This window comes from Lissotriton vulgaris, chromosome 9 (genome assembly GCF_964263255.1).
Source record: "Lissotriton vulgaris chromosome 9, aLisVul1.2, whole genome shotgun sequence".
NCBI classification, from domain to species: domain Eukaryota; kingdom Metazoa; phylum Chordata; class Amphibia; order Caudata; family Salamandridae; genus Lissotriton; species Lissotriton vulgaris.
In genome coordinates, this window is record NC_141697.1 from 139,049,947 (window position 1) to 139,062,391 (window position 12,445).

A 12,445-nucleotide genomic window follows, 5' to 3' on the forward strand; every position below is an offset into this window, starting at 1 on the left:
GATGACTGGTCTCTCCTTGATGTGAAGCCCTTCTGGGATGCCTTTGATAAGGGGTAAAAACATCTTCCTGATAAAAATGCGCTTGGAAATCTTCCTCGTCATCATCACCTTGGCTTTTTATTTGTAGTTCTGAGGGATGGCGAGCTATGCCGAAAGGACCCTCCTCATCTTCCTCATCAGACTCATCTTCCACATACGTCTCCAAAATATGTGATGGCAGTAATGGAGAGATATTGCTGTAGTCTTGCCTGTGGTAGGTTTTTAACTGGAAGTGAGTATAGGAAATAGGCGTCGCCTGTGACACTGGAGGAATCGCTGATGACAAACCCTTCGTCGACGGACTTTTCCTCATCGACGGGCTCTTCGTCGTCGACGGGGCCATCATAGTTGACGGTGTTGTAGTCGACGGGATCATCAACGGTGTCATCGTCAACGGGGTCTTCGTCGACAGGGTCATCGTCGATGGACTCTTCACCGACAGAGTCGTCGTCGACGGGCTCTTCGTCGATGGTGGTGTCGCCGTCGACTGGGTCTTTGTCGACGATGTCATCAACGGGCTCTTCGTCCACGATGTCTTCGTCGTCGAGGGAACTGTCGTCGACAAACTCGAAGTCGATGTTGTCGTCGACAGAGGTTTAGATGAAGAACTCTTTGTAGACGATTCCTTTGCCACACTAGATCTCTTTGACGTAGATTTTTAGAAGACACAATAGGTGAGGTAATAGCCATGGTAGAGACCGTAGTTGAAGAAAGAGGAGCAGCAGAGGTCACATATACCATATGAGAAGACACCAGAGAAAGGGTCTTGATCTGGGCTTTACTCACAGTTCTGGAGGTTGAAGGCCTTTTGGAAACCTCAGAGGACGGAGACAAGGCTGATCCATAAGGAGGAATGGGAGACCTCCTTGACTGGTCAGAAGCTTCATGAGAGGCTTTGTGGTGCTTCCTTCCTTCTGAAGAGGAGCTGTTGTGGGATCTAGCCCTCTTGCTAGATGTTGGAGCCCTGTCATCCTCCTCAGCTGACGAGGATTTCAACCATAAAAGTACCCTTGCTTCCCTGTCTCTGATGGTTTTAGCAGGAAAGGTACATATATTCTACAATCTTTAACTACATGGTTAGGATGTAGACAGTAGATGCAGTCCTTGTGCTGATCATCTACACAGACCCTCTTCTTATCACAGGTCCTGCAGGCTCTATAGAGAGCTTTCTTGTCAGACATCTTGAAGGAAAACGATGAAGAAACTGAGTAGGCACTCAGGGAAACTCCCTTCCACACGACGTGCGGTGGAAATCTGAGGAGAACTGCCTCTGCTGGGAAGGTTCTAGAGGGTGCTGGCAGCTGATTGGTTGGAACTATTTTTTGGGGTCTTTTCATATAATGAGGTAGATAGGCTGCTAAGTTTTGGGCCTTCTGGGCCTATTTTCTTTTAGCCTACTACTTTTCTTACTAAGGCACTGCTTTTGTATATATATATTTTTACTGTGGGACTCCCGCCTCGGCAACTGGGAATGATTCATGCATTTGAATCTATGAAAGATACCCCAATACTGGATAACAATCCTGCTAAGCCGATATGCAGAGGGTTTACTGTCAGTGGGCCGGACTTCATCATGGCACCCACTATCATTCATGTCTACAGTCGCAAATCTATTTCAGCAGGATCGACGGTGAGCGGAATCCAACATCAAACCCTCTCTGGCTACAGCCTGAAGCCTTGTCCATTGGAGGAAATCGACTTCCTAAAAGGGATTAAGTCTGAAGTTACAAAGTTTCGCCAGGCCCAACAGCGAGCAGCAGCTGAACGACGTTTACTCTCCTTAGGCACGAAATTTGGACTTTTACCACTCAGGGCTTTTCTCGCCTTTGCTGACGACTTCAGCGAGAACAACACCAATCTGGCGTCATCAACCCCGCCTTCAGAACAGCTACTGGTGGCTGGTGTTAAGGAGAATTGGAGGGGGTTGCCCTTCCATTCAATAAAGAGTAGGAGCACTTCCAAGCAGTTCAAGGCTAAGGGCGGAAGTTTGCTCACAGTGAATCAGCCAAGACTGTGTTTATTTAGAGGGATGGAGTGGGTACTTCTGCACATGTACTGGTCGAGGTTTCACTCGCCCTCAAGGTCCAAGCCAGTGCAGTGATGTCAGTACCAGTGGGCATGGCCTGTATTAGCATAAGCCAGCCCTGGGGCATTACTGTTGTGGCCCAGGGTGGAGTCAGGAGAGTTTGCAAGTGAATGGGTGGCTTACAGAGTGAATGTGGGAGTGGGCAGTGCTGAGGGGTTGTGTTGGTGATGAATCTAGCAGCTAGTTTTGACCCTGGAAGGGTGGCATCAAGGAGTGGAGAACATGTGCAGTCTGCAGCAGTATGCTAAAGAGGAGCTGGTCTTCTAATTTGCGTTCCTAACGGAGTGCTCCTTTCTGCTTGGAATTCTAATCAATGTGTTGCCAGTGACACACTTTTGGGCTGAAATGCAGGACCTCTGGAACAGGAGACACGTTGCAGCCCCTAACCTTCTCCCTCTGACTGCCTCTGCCAATGCCAGAAGGTTGGGGTGGAGTCGTCATTAGTGTGGCAGCCGGGCCCAGGCCTTGCTTCACCACTGCAGAATTGAAAAGCTATCTGCAATTCCCAGATGCTTGTTGAAAGGAATTGTACTTTTTTTCTGCAAAAGTCGAAATATAAAAGACAACTACTAGTATCACAAGCTCTACATGTCGATATCGATTTCCAGAAACACGGGTTTAAGCTGTGGCTCTGTAAATTTTCATGTTGCCATAAGCTGACTTCGTTAACATCTTTGTTTAAAGAATAGCAATGATACGATGCAGCCCCATTTGATTTATACTATTATTTAAAAAGGAAACCCCGAATTTAATGGACAGCTTGCAAAATGAAAAACCCTGCAACACCCTCCTTCATTTCAGATGTGCTGTGCTATCTTGTTCAGCGCCCCACCACTTTTACAATTCCCTGGCCACCTCTGGAAATTAGCCTGCTGTCTTGCCCTGTTAAAGACTTTACCTTCATAGAAAGTCCAAAGGTATCTCTTTGACTGCAACCAACCTAGTTCCCCTATCCAACCCAGCTTCATCATGGTCAGCCTCAAAACATACTCTTTTCTCATTGTAGCATGACCAGCTACCCGCTGTTGACGCTTTACTCTTTTTGGCACTACTTTTTGAATTGTTTTTGTTTTGGTGCCATTTTGTTAAATTAAATATTCTCCATTTCATATATTGGTGTGGGATTTTTATTGCGATCTGTTTTTAACTTTTTATTTAGCGGTTACACATTTGTTTTAATGTTAGGCCTGCCTGCTCTTTTGCCATCGCTACCAGGAGTTGATCTCAGGTTTAAATTATTGAAATCTTTACTGGACCTAGGAAGAATAGAATTATTATTACTGGTGGTGGGCTGCCATTCACCCCAACTAATAATCTACCTTTTCACAGCATCAAAGTAACACCTCTACTTGCACTCTCAAACCCTGCATCCCCTCCAATAGCTCATTGACTGCATATTTGGCTTTGACCATGTTCACCTTTTAGCTAGGTTTGCAGTGCACAAACACCACTTATAAGCATACAGACATGTCAAAAAGAACTAGGACTGCGAGAGGGAGGGTAGAAGCAGGGCTGTGAGATAGATGAGGAGGATGGAACAGGGAAGTGAGAAGGAAAGAAGCAGGAAGTAAAGAAGCATGGGTGTAGGAGATTAGAGGAGAATTGAAAAGGGCTGTGAGAGAGCGGGAAAGGGCACAGGTGTCATGAAGTACAGGAAGGTACCATAGGATTGCAAGATGGGGGAGAGGAGCAGAGATGTGAGTAAGAAGATACATATGTTATGTATGTGAAATTTCAAGCAGATGGAAAATTGTGCATGAATTCCTGATGCAGTCTCACAATTGTATTTGTCTTCCCGTAATACTACACATTCATTAAATACAGGTTTTACTCCTCTTTTTTCACAAAGTAAAGACACGTATTAATGTCTTTTTTTTGTTCAATATTTTTATTAGTTTCCAAAAGGACATATACATAGTTAAATACAATAAAAAAGTGATACATTGAGCAAAAAAGAATCATAAGAACACCAATATAAACATATCAAATACAGTAACTATGACCAATTTCATAAATGTGTTGCGAAATAGAAATAGTAACACCAAGAAACCATATTTAAAAAAATCAGATGTATCACTTTGATAATAAATAGGTTAAAAAGAAAGAGAAAGAAATAAAGCTGAAGAAGAAAAGAATAAATCAAAAAAGAAGAAAGAAGAAAAAGAGTAAGAATAAGAAAGGGGAGGAGGAGAGGGAGGGGGGGGGAGGATCTCCTGTAGTACTACAAAAAGGAAGAAAGAAAAGAAATTAAAGAGACGACATAAAGGGAAATTGTTCCACCAACCCTTTCGATGCCAAATCGATATATTCATCTAAAGCTCTCCTTACACCACTAGAAATAGAAGGGGAGAGATGAGCCTCATCTACACAGGTATGCGCTCCTCGCAAGAAAGACACCCAAGCCCACTGTGTATGATATGATATGGAACTAAAAGATTTCCATTCGGTAAGGACAATCTTCACCGCAATTGTCAACAACAGATCTAATAGCTGCATGTCCAAAGAATCTAATGGTAATGGTATAGGTGACGCCCATGGGCCTAACAAAATCATGGTAAAGGAGAGCTGAAATTGGATCTTAAATAATATCATGAGATTTTTATGGACCAAATCCCAAAAAGGTTGGAGGAGTGAACACTCAAAAAACATATGTGGATAAGTACCAGCGGCTAAACCACAACTCCAACAAAGATCATCTTTAAGATTGAGAGAATGTAATCATACTGGAGTCCAATGTAGTAAATTGAGAGAGAAAATTTTAGATTGGATTAAAGAAGGAGCAATCTTATGACGAAGAGAAAGTCTCCCAATCATCTGCCAAGTATCTGAGGAGATATGTGTAGTAAGATCATGATCAAAATGATGTAGCCATTTCCGCTGAGCAACAGTAGTCAACACAGGTGGATTGGAAGACAAAAATTTATAAATTTTGGAAACCACATGCCCAGATCTGAGCCACATCAGCAAAAGAGAAATGGTAGGAGAAACTGGATAGAGACGAACCTTAGCAAGAGCAACTTTGATTTTTAAAAAGGTATATAAATCCAAATTAGTAAGAGAAAACTGCTGAGCTAAGGAGGAAAAAGGCAATGGATCATTATTGGAATCATAAAGATGATGTACCAACGTAATCCCTTTACTAGCCCAATAAGTCATCAATGTCGAATCAATATCAATTATAATTTTGGAGTTGCACCATAAAGAGGACCACCTAGATTTATGAATTGGTGCAGACACTTTATTATCAATAGTTTTTATCGCTGCAATTGTGTCTAAAATATTAGCTCGAGAGAAATGAATAGATAATGTGGATGTAGTTAAGAAAGAGGAGGAAGGTAAAGGAAAAGAAAGTTCTTGCTCAATCAGCACCTAAGATGGTGTATGACGATTGACTGAAGAGAACCAAAGAGCCCCCTGTAAGGCTAGAAAAGCAATTTGATATTTATCCCAATCAGGAAAATTACACCCACCCATATCATAGGGCTTGCTCAAAGATTTATAAGCCATTCTGGCCTGTTTATCACTCCAGAGGAACTTAGAAGATAACCGAATAGGAAGCATAGAAGACACAAAATTGATAATGGGTGTTATCATCATTTTTAAGGTTTGAAGACGTCCCCACCATGAGATATATTTAGGACAAGTATCTAGAAGTTGACGAATCTTGAGTAAGGTTTGAGCTTCATTAAAAGCAACTGTGTCATATAAAGTACTGCGAAACCAAATTCCCAAGTATTTAAGCTGCTTTGACTGCCATTTATAGCCAGCATTTCCCATATGTGCTGGAAAACAATAAGCATTGAGTGGGAACATCTCTGCTTTATCTTTATTAAGGGTATACCCAGAAACACTAGAAAAGAGATTAATAGTATCAGAAATAGCAGGAATACCTGTAGCTATGTCATCAGAAAAAATGAGAACATCATCTGCATAAGAAGCCGTTTTGATACAATGGGTGCCAAATTGAAAACCTTTAATATCCTGATTAAGATTGATTAACCGAAGAAGCGGGTCAATAGATAATCAAAACAAAAGAGGTGTCAGTGGGCACCCTTGTCTAGTACCTTGACAAAGATTAAAAGAAGAGGATGTAGCACCATTAACTCTAATATTCACACTAGGATGTGCATATAAAGACATTACCATTTTAACAAAGGAATCTCCAAGATTGTGCGCACAAAGCACTGCATGTAAAAAAGGCCAGGAGACCTTATCAAAAGCCTTCTCGGCATTGAGGGCAAGAGCAGCCGCCGCCAGATTAGATAATTTTGCTTTCCCTATGATATGACAAAAGGTTAGAATATTATCTCTAGCCAATCGACATTTAACAAAACCAGTCTGTGATGGATGAATAAGGAGATATTGGCCGGAAATTCTTAGGATCTGAGTGATCTTTACCTTCTTTCGGAATTACCCCTATAGTAGCTTCCGCTGCTGAACCCGAAACCGAACCCGATGAGATTAAAGTATCAAAGTCATCTTTAAGGCGAGGAACAACAGATGGAAGAAAAGTCTTGTAGAACATGATGGGAAATCCATCACGACCCGGAGCCTTTCCAGGGCGAGTGGCTTTAATAGCATGAATGATCTCCTCAGATGTAATCGGACTACCCAACTTTACACTATCATCATCTGAAACAGTCTGAATAGTGATTGTCTTTAAAAATTGTTGACAATGGTCAAACGAAGATTGGTTATGAGGAGTATACAATTTACTATAATATTCACGAAAAACCTCAAGAATGTCCTTAGTTTGAAATTTCTTAGTACCAGGTCTATCAGTAATACAAGATATCTGAGAAGAATTAATATTGGACTCGTGAAACTTTAATGTTGCGCCAAAATCTTACCCGCACGGTTTTTTAAAAGTAACCGTTTAGACTTCTGAGCTTGAACCCCAATGTGAGCCCTTTTAGTGACAATAGTATTGTAGGAATATTTTGTTCTTAATAGTTTGTAATAAATGTGTATCTTTAGATTGTCAATAGAGAGATTCTTGCATCTTAATATTATCTGATAAATCAGCAAGTTCCTGCCAAATATCAGCATTTCTCTTTGCCATTTGTTAAATAATTTGTGCTTTTAAAAACATCCCATAAAACCACCGGAGAGCTGACCGAGTCCGCATTATCAGAGAAAAAAGTATCAATCTCTTTATTTAGTGCCGCAACTTGAGTTTGATCATACAAAATCTCCGAATTTAACCTCCATGTACGAGGTTCTTTCTTATCCGCAAGATTAAGGAGAGAAAAGGATACAGCAGCATGATCAGAGACAAGAATCGGATGAATGAAAGGAGACGACGAATACTGTAAAAGAGCAGAGTGGACTAAAAGATAATCAATACGGGAAAAGCTAGAATGAGGAGAAGAAGAAAAAAGTGAAGTCATTACCAGTAGGGTTATGCAGCAGCCACAAATCATGAAGATTAGCGGAGGAACACATATTAGTCATCGGTTTGTGAGCTCTAGGGGGACGGAATTTAAACGCCGAGTGTCTATCTAAAATAGGATCCATTGAGAGATTAAAGTCCCCACCCACTATCAAATTACCATTATGAGGAACATCCGACAGTTTTTTAGTAATAGAGCGCCAAAAAAGATGGATCAGCAATAGTGGGTGCATAAATGTTCATAACATAGAGATCAAGCGAACCATTAGACAGTCGAGTGAGCAACTACCTGCGTTCTGAATCATACTCCGCAGTGACCACAGACAACCCTGAATTTTTAGAAATCAGCGTTACCACTCCATTCTTCTTACCAAAAGCATCAGAGCACAACACGTACTAATGTCTTAAAAGTAGATATGCGTGCATTTCCAAGAGGGAAACTACGCCCAAACTGTATGTGGCTATAAGCACTGCCATTCCTTTCAATCCTGTCATGACCATCTTAATAACTGTGCATTTACAAATGGAGAGTTTCCTAAACATTGATGCATTTAACATATTTGTAAATGCAATTTGCAAAAAAAGCATTCCAATAATACTGATTCTGTGAATTGTGACGTGGAATTGACCATCACCAATTTCTGTTTTTCCTCCCTTTAGTGCAAATTCGAAGCACTAATCATTTGCGAGTGATTGATCTAATATGATCTTGTGTCTGAAACGGTGACTGCCAGGGCAACCAGCAGACAGTCTAAGTAAGATAAGAGGTTAACCTTACAAAGCAGCATGTACATACTTATCATTTTAATGTTCAGCAGACAAAAACGAAAACAATCAGAAAGAAGGTGGCAAGGTTACTTTGCAAATAGATAAGTGACTATACCGATTGCCAAAATCAGTGCTAGTTTTTTGGTGGGGTTTTCCCAAAATTCATTGAACAAAGGCTTCTAGCCTTTTAATTACCTTTGTCATCACTGTCTACACCAATGTATATATTTTGGAACAATTTCATCCTGTGCGACCAATTCAAGAAGAAGAATGCACACTCTTAACATGTGCGAGGCGGTTAATAAATGTACAGCCATCTCCAAAGAGGTATATATTATAAAAGTACCACATAGGGCAATAAAATGAATGAAGGTAGTTAAAGTGGCTACGTACCCAGATCTCCTTGGCAAATATCAGTTCGGTTGGCTCCACCCAAAACAAATTCGGGATTTTCACAAATTTCCTGTGAAGAAAAAGCATGTTGATATAAAACAAGGCTGTGGTGCTGTAACATTTCAGAATGTGCATTATGATGCTGAAGAACAAACTGTGTTACAGATCTCTAATGAGAGTAATAAATGTAAAGAAAGTGGGAGGGATTAGAGCAGTAGAGACATTTTTTGATTTATGAATAATAAATAGCAGATATTGGCAGATATTCACCAAATTCTTAGGAGTATAAGAGCCAACACACACATGCCTTTCTCCCAGTGACATGGCAGGAAAAGGCATCACACAAACTCTAGCCCAGATGATACAAGAGGAAGTGACATCACTGGACCATAACCCCCTGTTGTATCAGAGAAGTAACATCGCACACGTTTTACATCAATTGCTATTCCTGAAGTGACACCAGTGATGTGGATAAAACAATCATAAACTAAGTGCAAAATACTTCAGATTTTCCTTGAACCCACTTTGTCCATTCTAAAAGGAAAATGCTCCCAACAAATCCTGTTGAACTTGTTCTCGTATGCAATTTAAAAAAAAGATAACTAGCTACATATCAACAGTGGGTAGGCACCACAAAGGAACACCACTGGGATTTTCAAAGGTCTTGCCAGTTTTGCAATGGAGCTCCTTTTCACCTATCTCCATGATTCATGGTTTTAACAAGAAATCTCCCAGAGGAAGGCCATTATTTCCTATTTAAATGGATGTTTTAGCCACTCTGCTGTTAGCTGCGCGTGTAGTACTATGGGCTCAGCTTTTCGATAAAGGATCTTTGGTTTTGTGGGACCCCTTTTAAAAAGCACAATGTAAAGACTCTCTAGATTCAGTACTATCAGTTTGTGAGTTGGTCTCGATTACATTTGAATATAGGGGTCAGAAAAGAAGGGGAGGATGAACTTCAGAGGGATCAGACATACAGAAAGGAAGTGTCCAAGCGGTTCTGGGCTTTGGTGCAAGATGAAGATGGCCCTCCCATACTGCCAGAGGAGATATGGAAGGTGGACATTCCGGGATCAGAAATTCTTCATCTACGGCAAGTATCCATGTCTACACTTTGGGTAACAGTGAGATCTGTATCCCTAAGGAGAAACCATTTATTCACCTTATACAGAGCTTACTGGTCTCTTAGAAGCTCTCGAAGATGGGAAGACTTAAGAAGAGATATTTGCCCACATACAGCAAAGTCAGGATTTGCGAACCCTAAATAGCCAATTTTAAGAAATCGCTATGTAGGATGTGCAAATCCCTATGCATGTAGGTATTGCAAAAGAAATTGCGATTCCTACAAATTCCTTAATTGCGACTCGGAAATTGTGAGTCGCAATTAAGGAACGGCTTTCCGTTCATTCCTATGGGCCTAGAGGTCCATAGGAATGAATGGGAATTGCATGGGCAATTTGAGAGTACCAAATAGGTACTCGCAAATTGCGTTTGCAATTTCAAGGGTGCCAAAAGGAAATTGAGGTGTTACCGTATATTGCGCACATACATGTCCCAAGGGCATGTGTGTGTGTAACATGAAACTTTGAAAAATGCACTTTAGTGCATTTTTCAAAGTGTTTGCAATTTACCATCAAGTTCAAATTGATGGTAATTTGCGATCCCTAATTGCGAACTCGCAATTTGGAATTGCATCATGCATTGCATTTAGGAAATCGCAATTTGTGATTCCCTAAAAGCATTCACAATTTAAGTAATCGCAAATTTTACGATTACTTAAATTGCTAATTTGCATTTGGGTTGATGCATTCCAAATGCAAAAATGTTGGTCGCACAGGGGCAGATTCTGAGAATCTGCCTGTTTGCGATCTGTATTTTTGTTGATGCATGTGACCCATTGCCCAAAATATGCCCTGGAATATGCAGATGATGTACATCTCCAATGGCAGTGTCCAGGTATCCTGCTCTTCTAGCAAGAAGTGGGTAAGGTGCTAACTGGAATCCTAGGGGAAGACATAGAGGTAAGCCTTCCTTGGATTATTTTTGGGGAAGACACAAAACAAGCTGCTTTTTATCTTGATAATCATAGCACAAAGAGAAATATGTATAAAATAGGTTTCCAAAATATCACCTTGCCTGGACTGGGTGAACTCTGCTAAACATATCGGTAAATGGTTCAGCGAAGAGAAAGAAAATGTGGGAACCTCTCCTCTCACCCTGGTGTTGAAGACATTTATAGTAGGGATGGGTTAATGGCCCTTAAGGGTAAGAGGGTAAATCCTAACTATGATAGTCCAAGGATTAAGGACAAAGTTCAACAGTGGAAAAATAAAGCGTTGGCTCCTGCAAATTCCCTCTAAGAATTGTTTGAAGGAGGCTAGATAAAGGAGGTTTAACCCATAGTGGTTATTCTGCATTCCCAAGACGCTCCCAGATTGCACCTCCCGCCTATGCCATATATGAGGACTTAAAAAAAATAAAAACAACACTGAGTTGGCCATAGATGAGACTGAACACGTAGGCCCAGCATGAGGCTTTTTGCAAACATGGAGCTGATGCTGAGTCTCTGGTCCATAGCTCGATGTAATTGCATACACAGTTACAGAGAGGGTGACAAGTTTGCAGTTTGATGGCTTGACAGCCTGGCAACTTTCTTCAGACTCCGCCTCCGATCTTCTACAGGGAGGTAACTGTCCTACTGTGCATATCCAGCCTCAGCTATGCTGAGAACGCTGCGACATGCAAACATTTCATAAATGAACATGTGAAGATTCCAGAGTCTAAATAAGTGGACAATGGATGTAAGCTGTGCCTGGCTGTTACGCAGTTGGGTGTTTCTTATCTCTGATGAAATAAACCCGCTAGAGCATTAAGGTGGGCCGAGTGCTCTTTATTATATTCCAACAATTATGGCAACAATTTGTTGTCAGACACAGGAATGTGCTCAGATAGAGGAGATTCACCTGCAGGAGTGAGGCGTGTGTAACATAGTCATGCTGACGAGCAGAGAAGTGTGTCAACCCTGATAAACCACCCACCAGTGTTAGAGGCTCCGAGCTGTGGTCATGGAGGACACGGTATCGGGGGCACTCGAGAAGGGAGGGGCTACAATTTCAAGGCTATGATCTAGTCGTGGTAAAAGTGTTGTGAGGCAGTGACCTGCGCACACCGTGCGAAATTAGTAATTGTGAGAGGTCGGAGTGAAGTAAAATATATATGTTATGAGGCGCGATATGTTCAAACACCACTAATTGTCAGCGGTGCGCATTGTTCACGCTGTGAGGCTTTACAAACTATAACCACATTACCTATCGGCAGTGCATCATTCAGTATATGTTTAAGCACCTTATCAAGTGTATTTGTACATGCGCGTGAGGCATGGATTCTGTGTGTGTGCAATCAACAGTATCCAGCGTGGAACACTGCAGGAGAGCGAAATCTTATTTCCCAGGGTGTGAGGCTCGAACACATAGCGCATAGGTTTACCCCAGCAGCAAAAGGATAATCATTGTTGGTGCATGCAGGTGTAGGGATTGGGTGACAGGAGCACTGCAGTGTTTTCGCCTATGCTGGCAAAGAGAGCGGTGAACCTCTTGCATCACTGGTTCTGATTTCATCCTCACCTCGTCTCAATTCAGAGAGACTGGGAATTGAGGCACAAGGGTGGTTTGGGTTGCAACAATAGGGCGCTGCCTCTTACTGGTTGCTAGTTTGTAAACAACAAGCCTGCAACATTGTGGTGTTGCTGACACTGACTGGCAGAGGGT

The 12,445-nt window shown here is 41.6% G+C and overlaps 1 protein-coding gene across 1 annotated transcript in view; it reads right to left on the reverse strand.

Annotated features, from left to right (window-relative positions):
• CAPN3 (calpain 3) overlaps positions 1–12,445 on the reverse strand; it is a 421,844-nt gene that overhangs the window by 302,736 nt on the left and 106,663 nt on the right. The window contains exon 3 of the mRNA XM_086937210.1: positions 8,679–8,748. Coding sequence (XP_086793336.1) covers positions 8,679–8,748 — 70 coding nt within the window. The remainder of the gene's footprint in view (positions 1–8,678; positions 8,749–12,445) is intronic.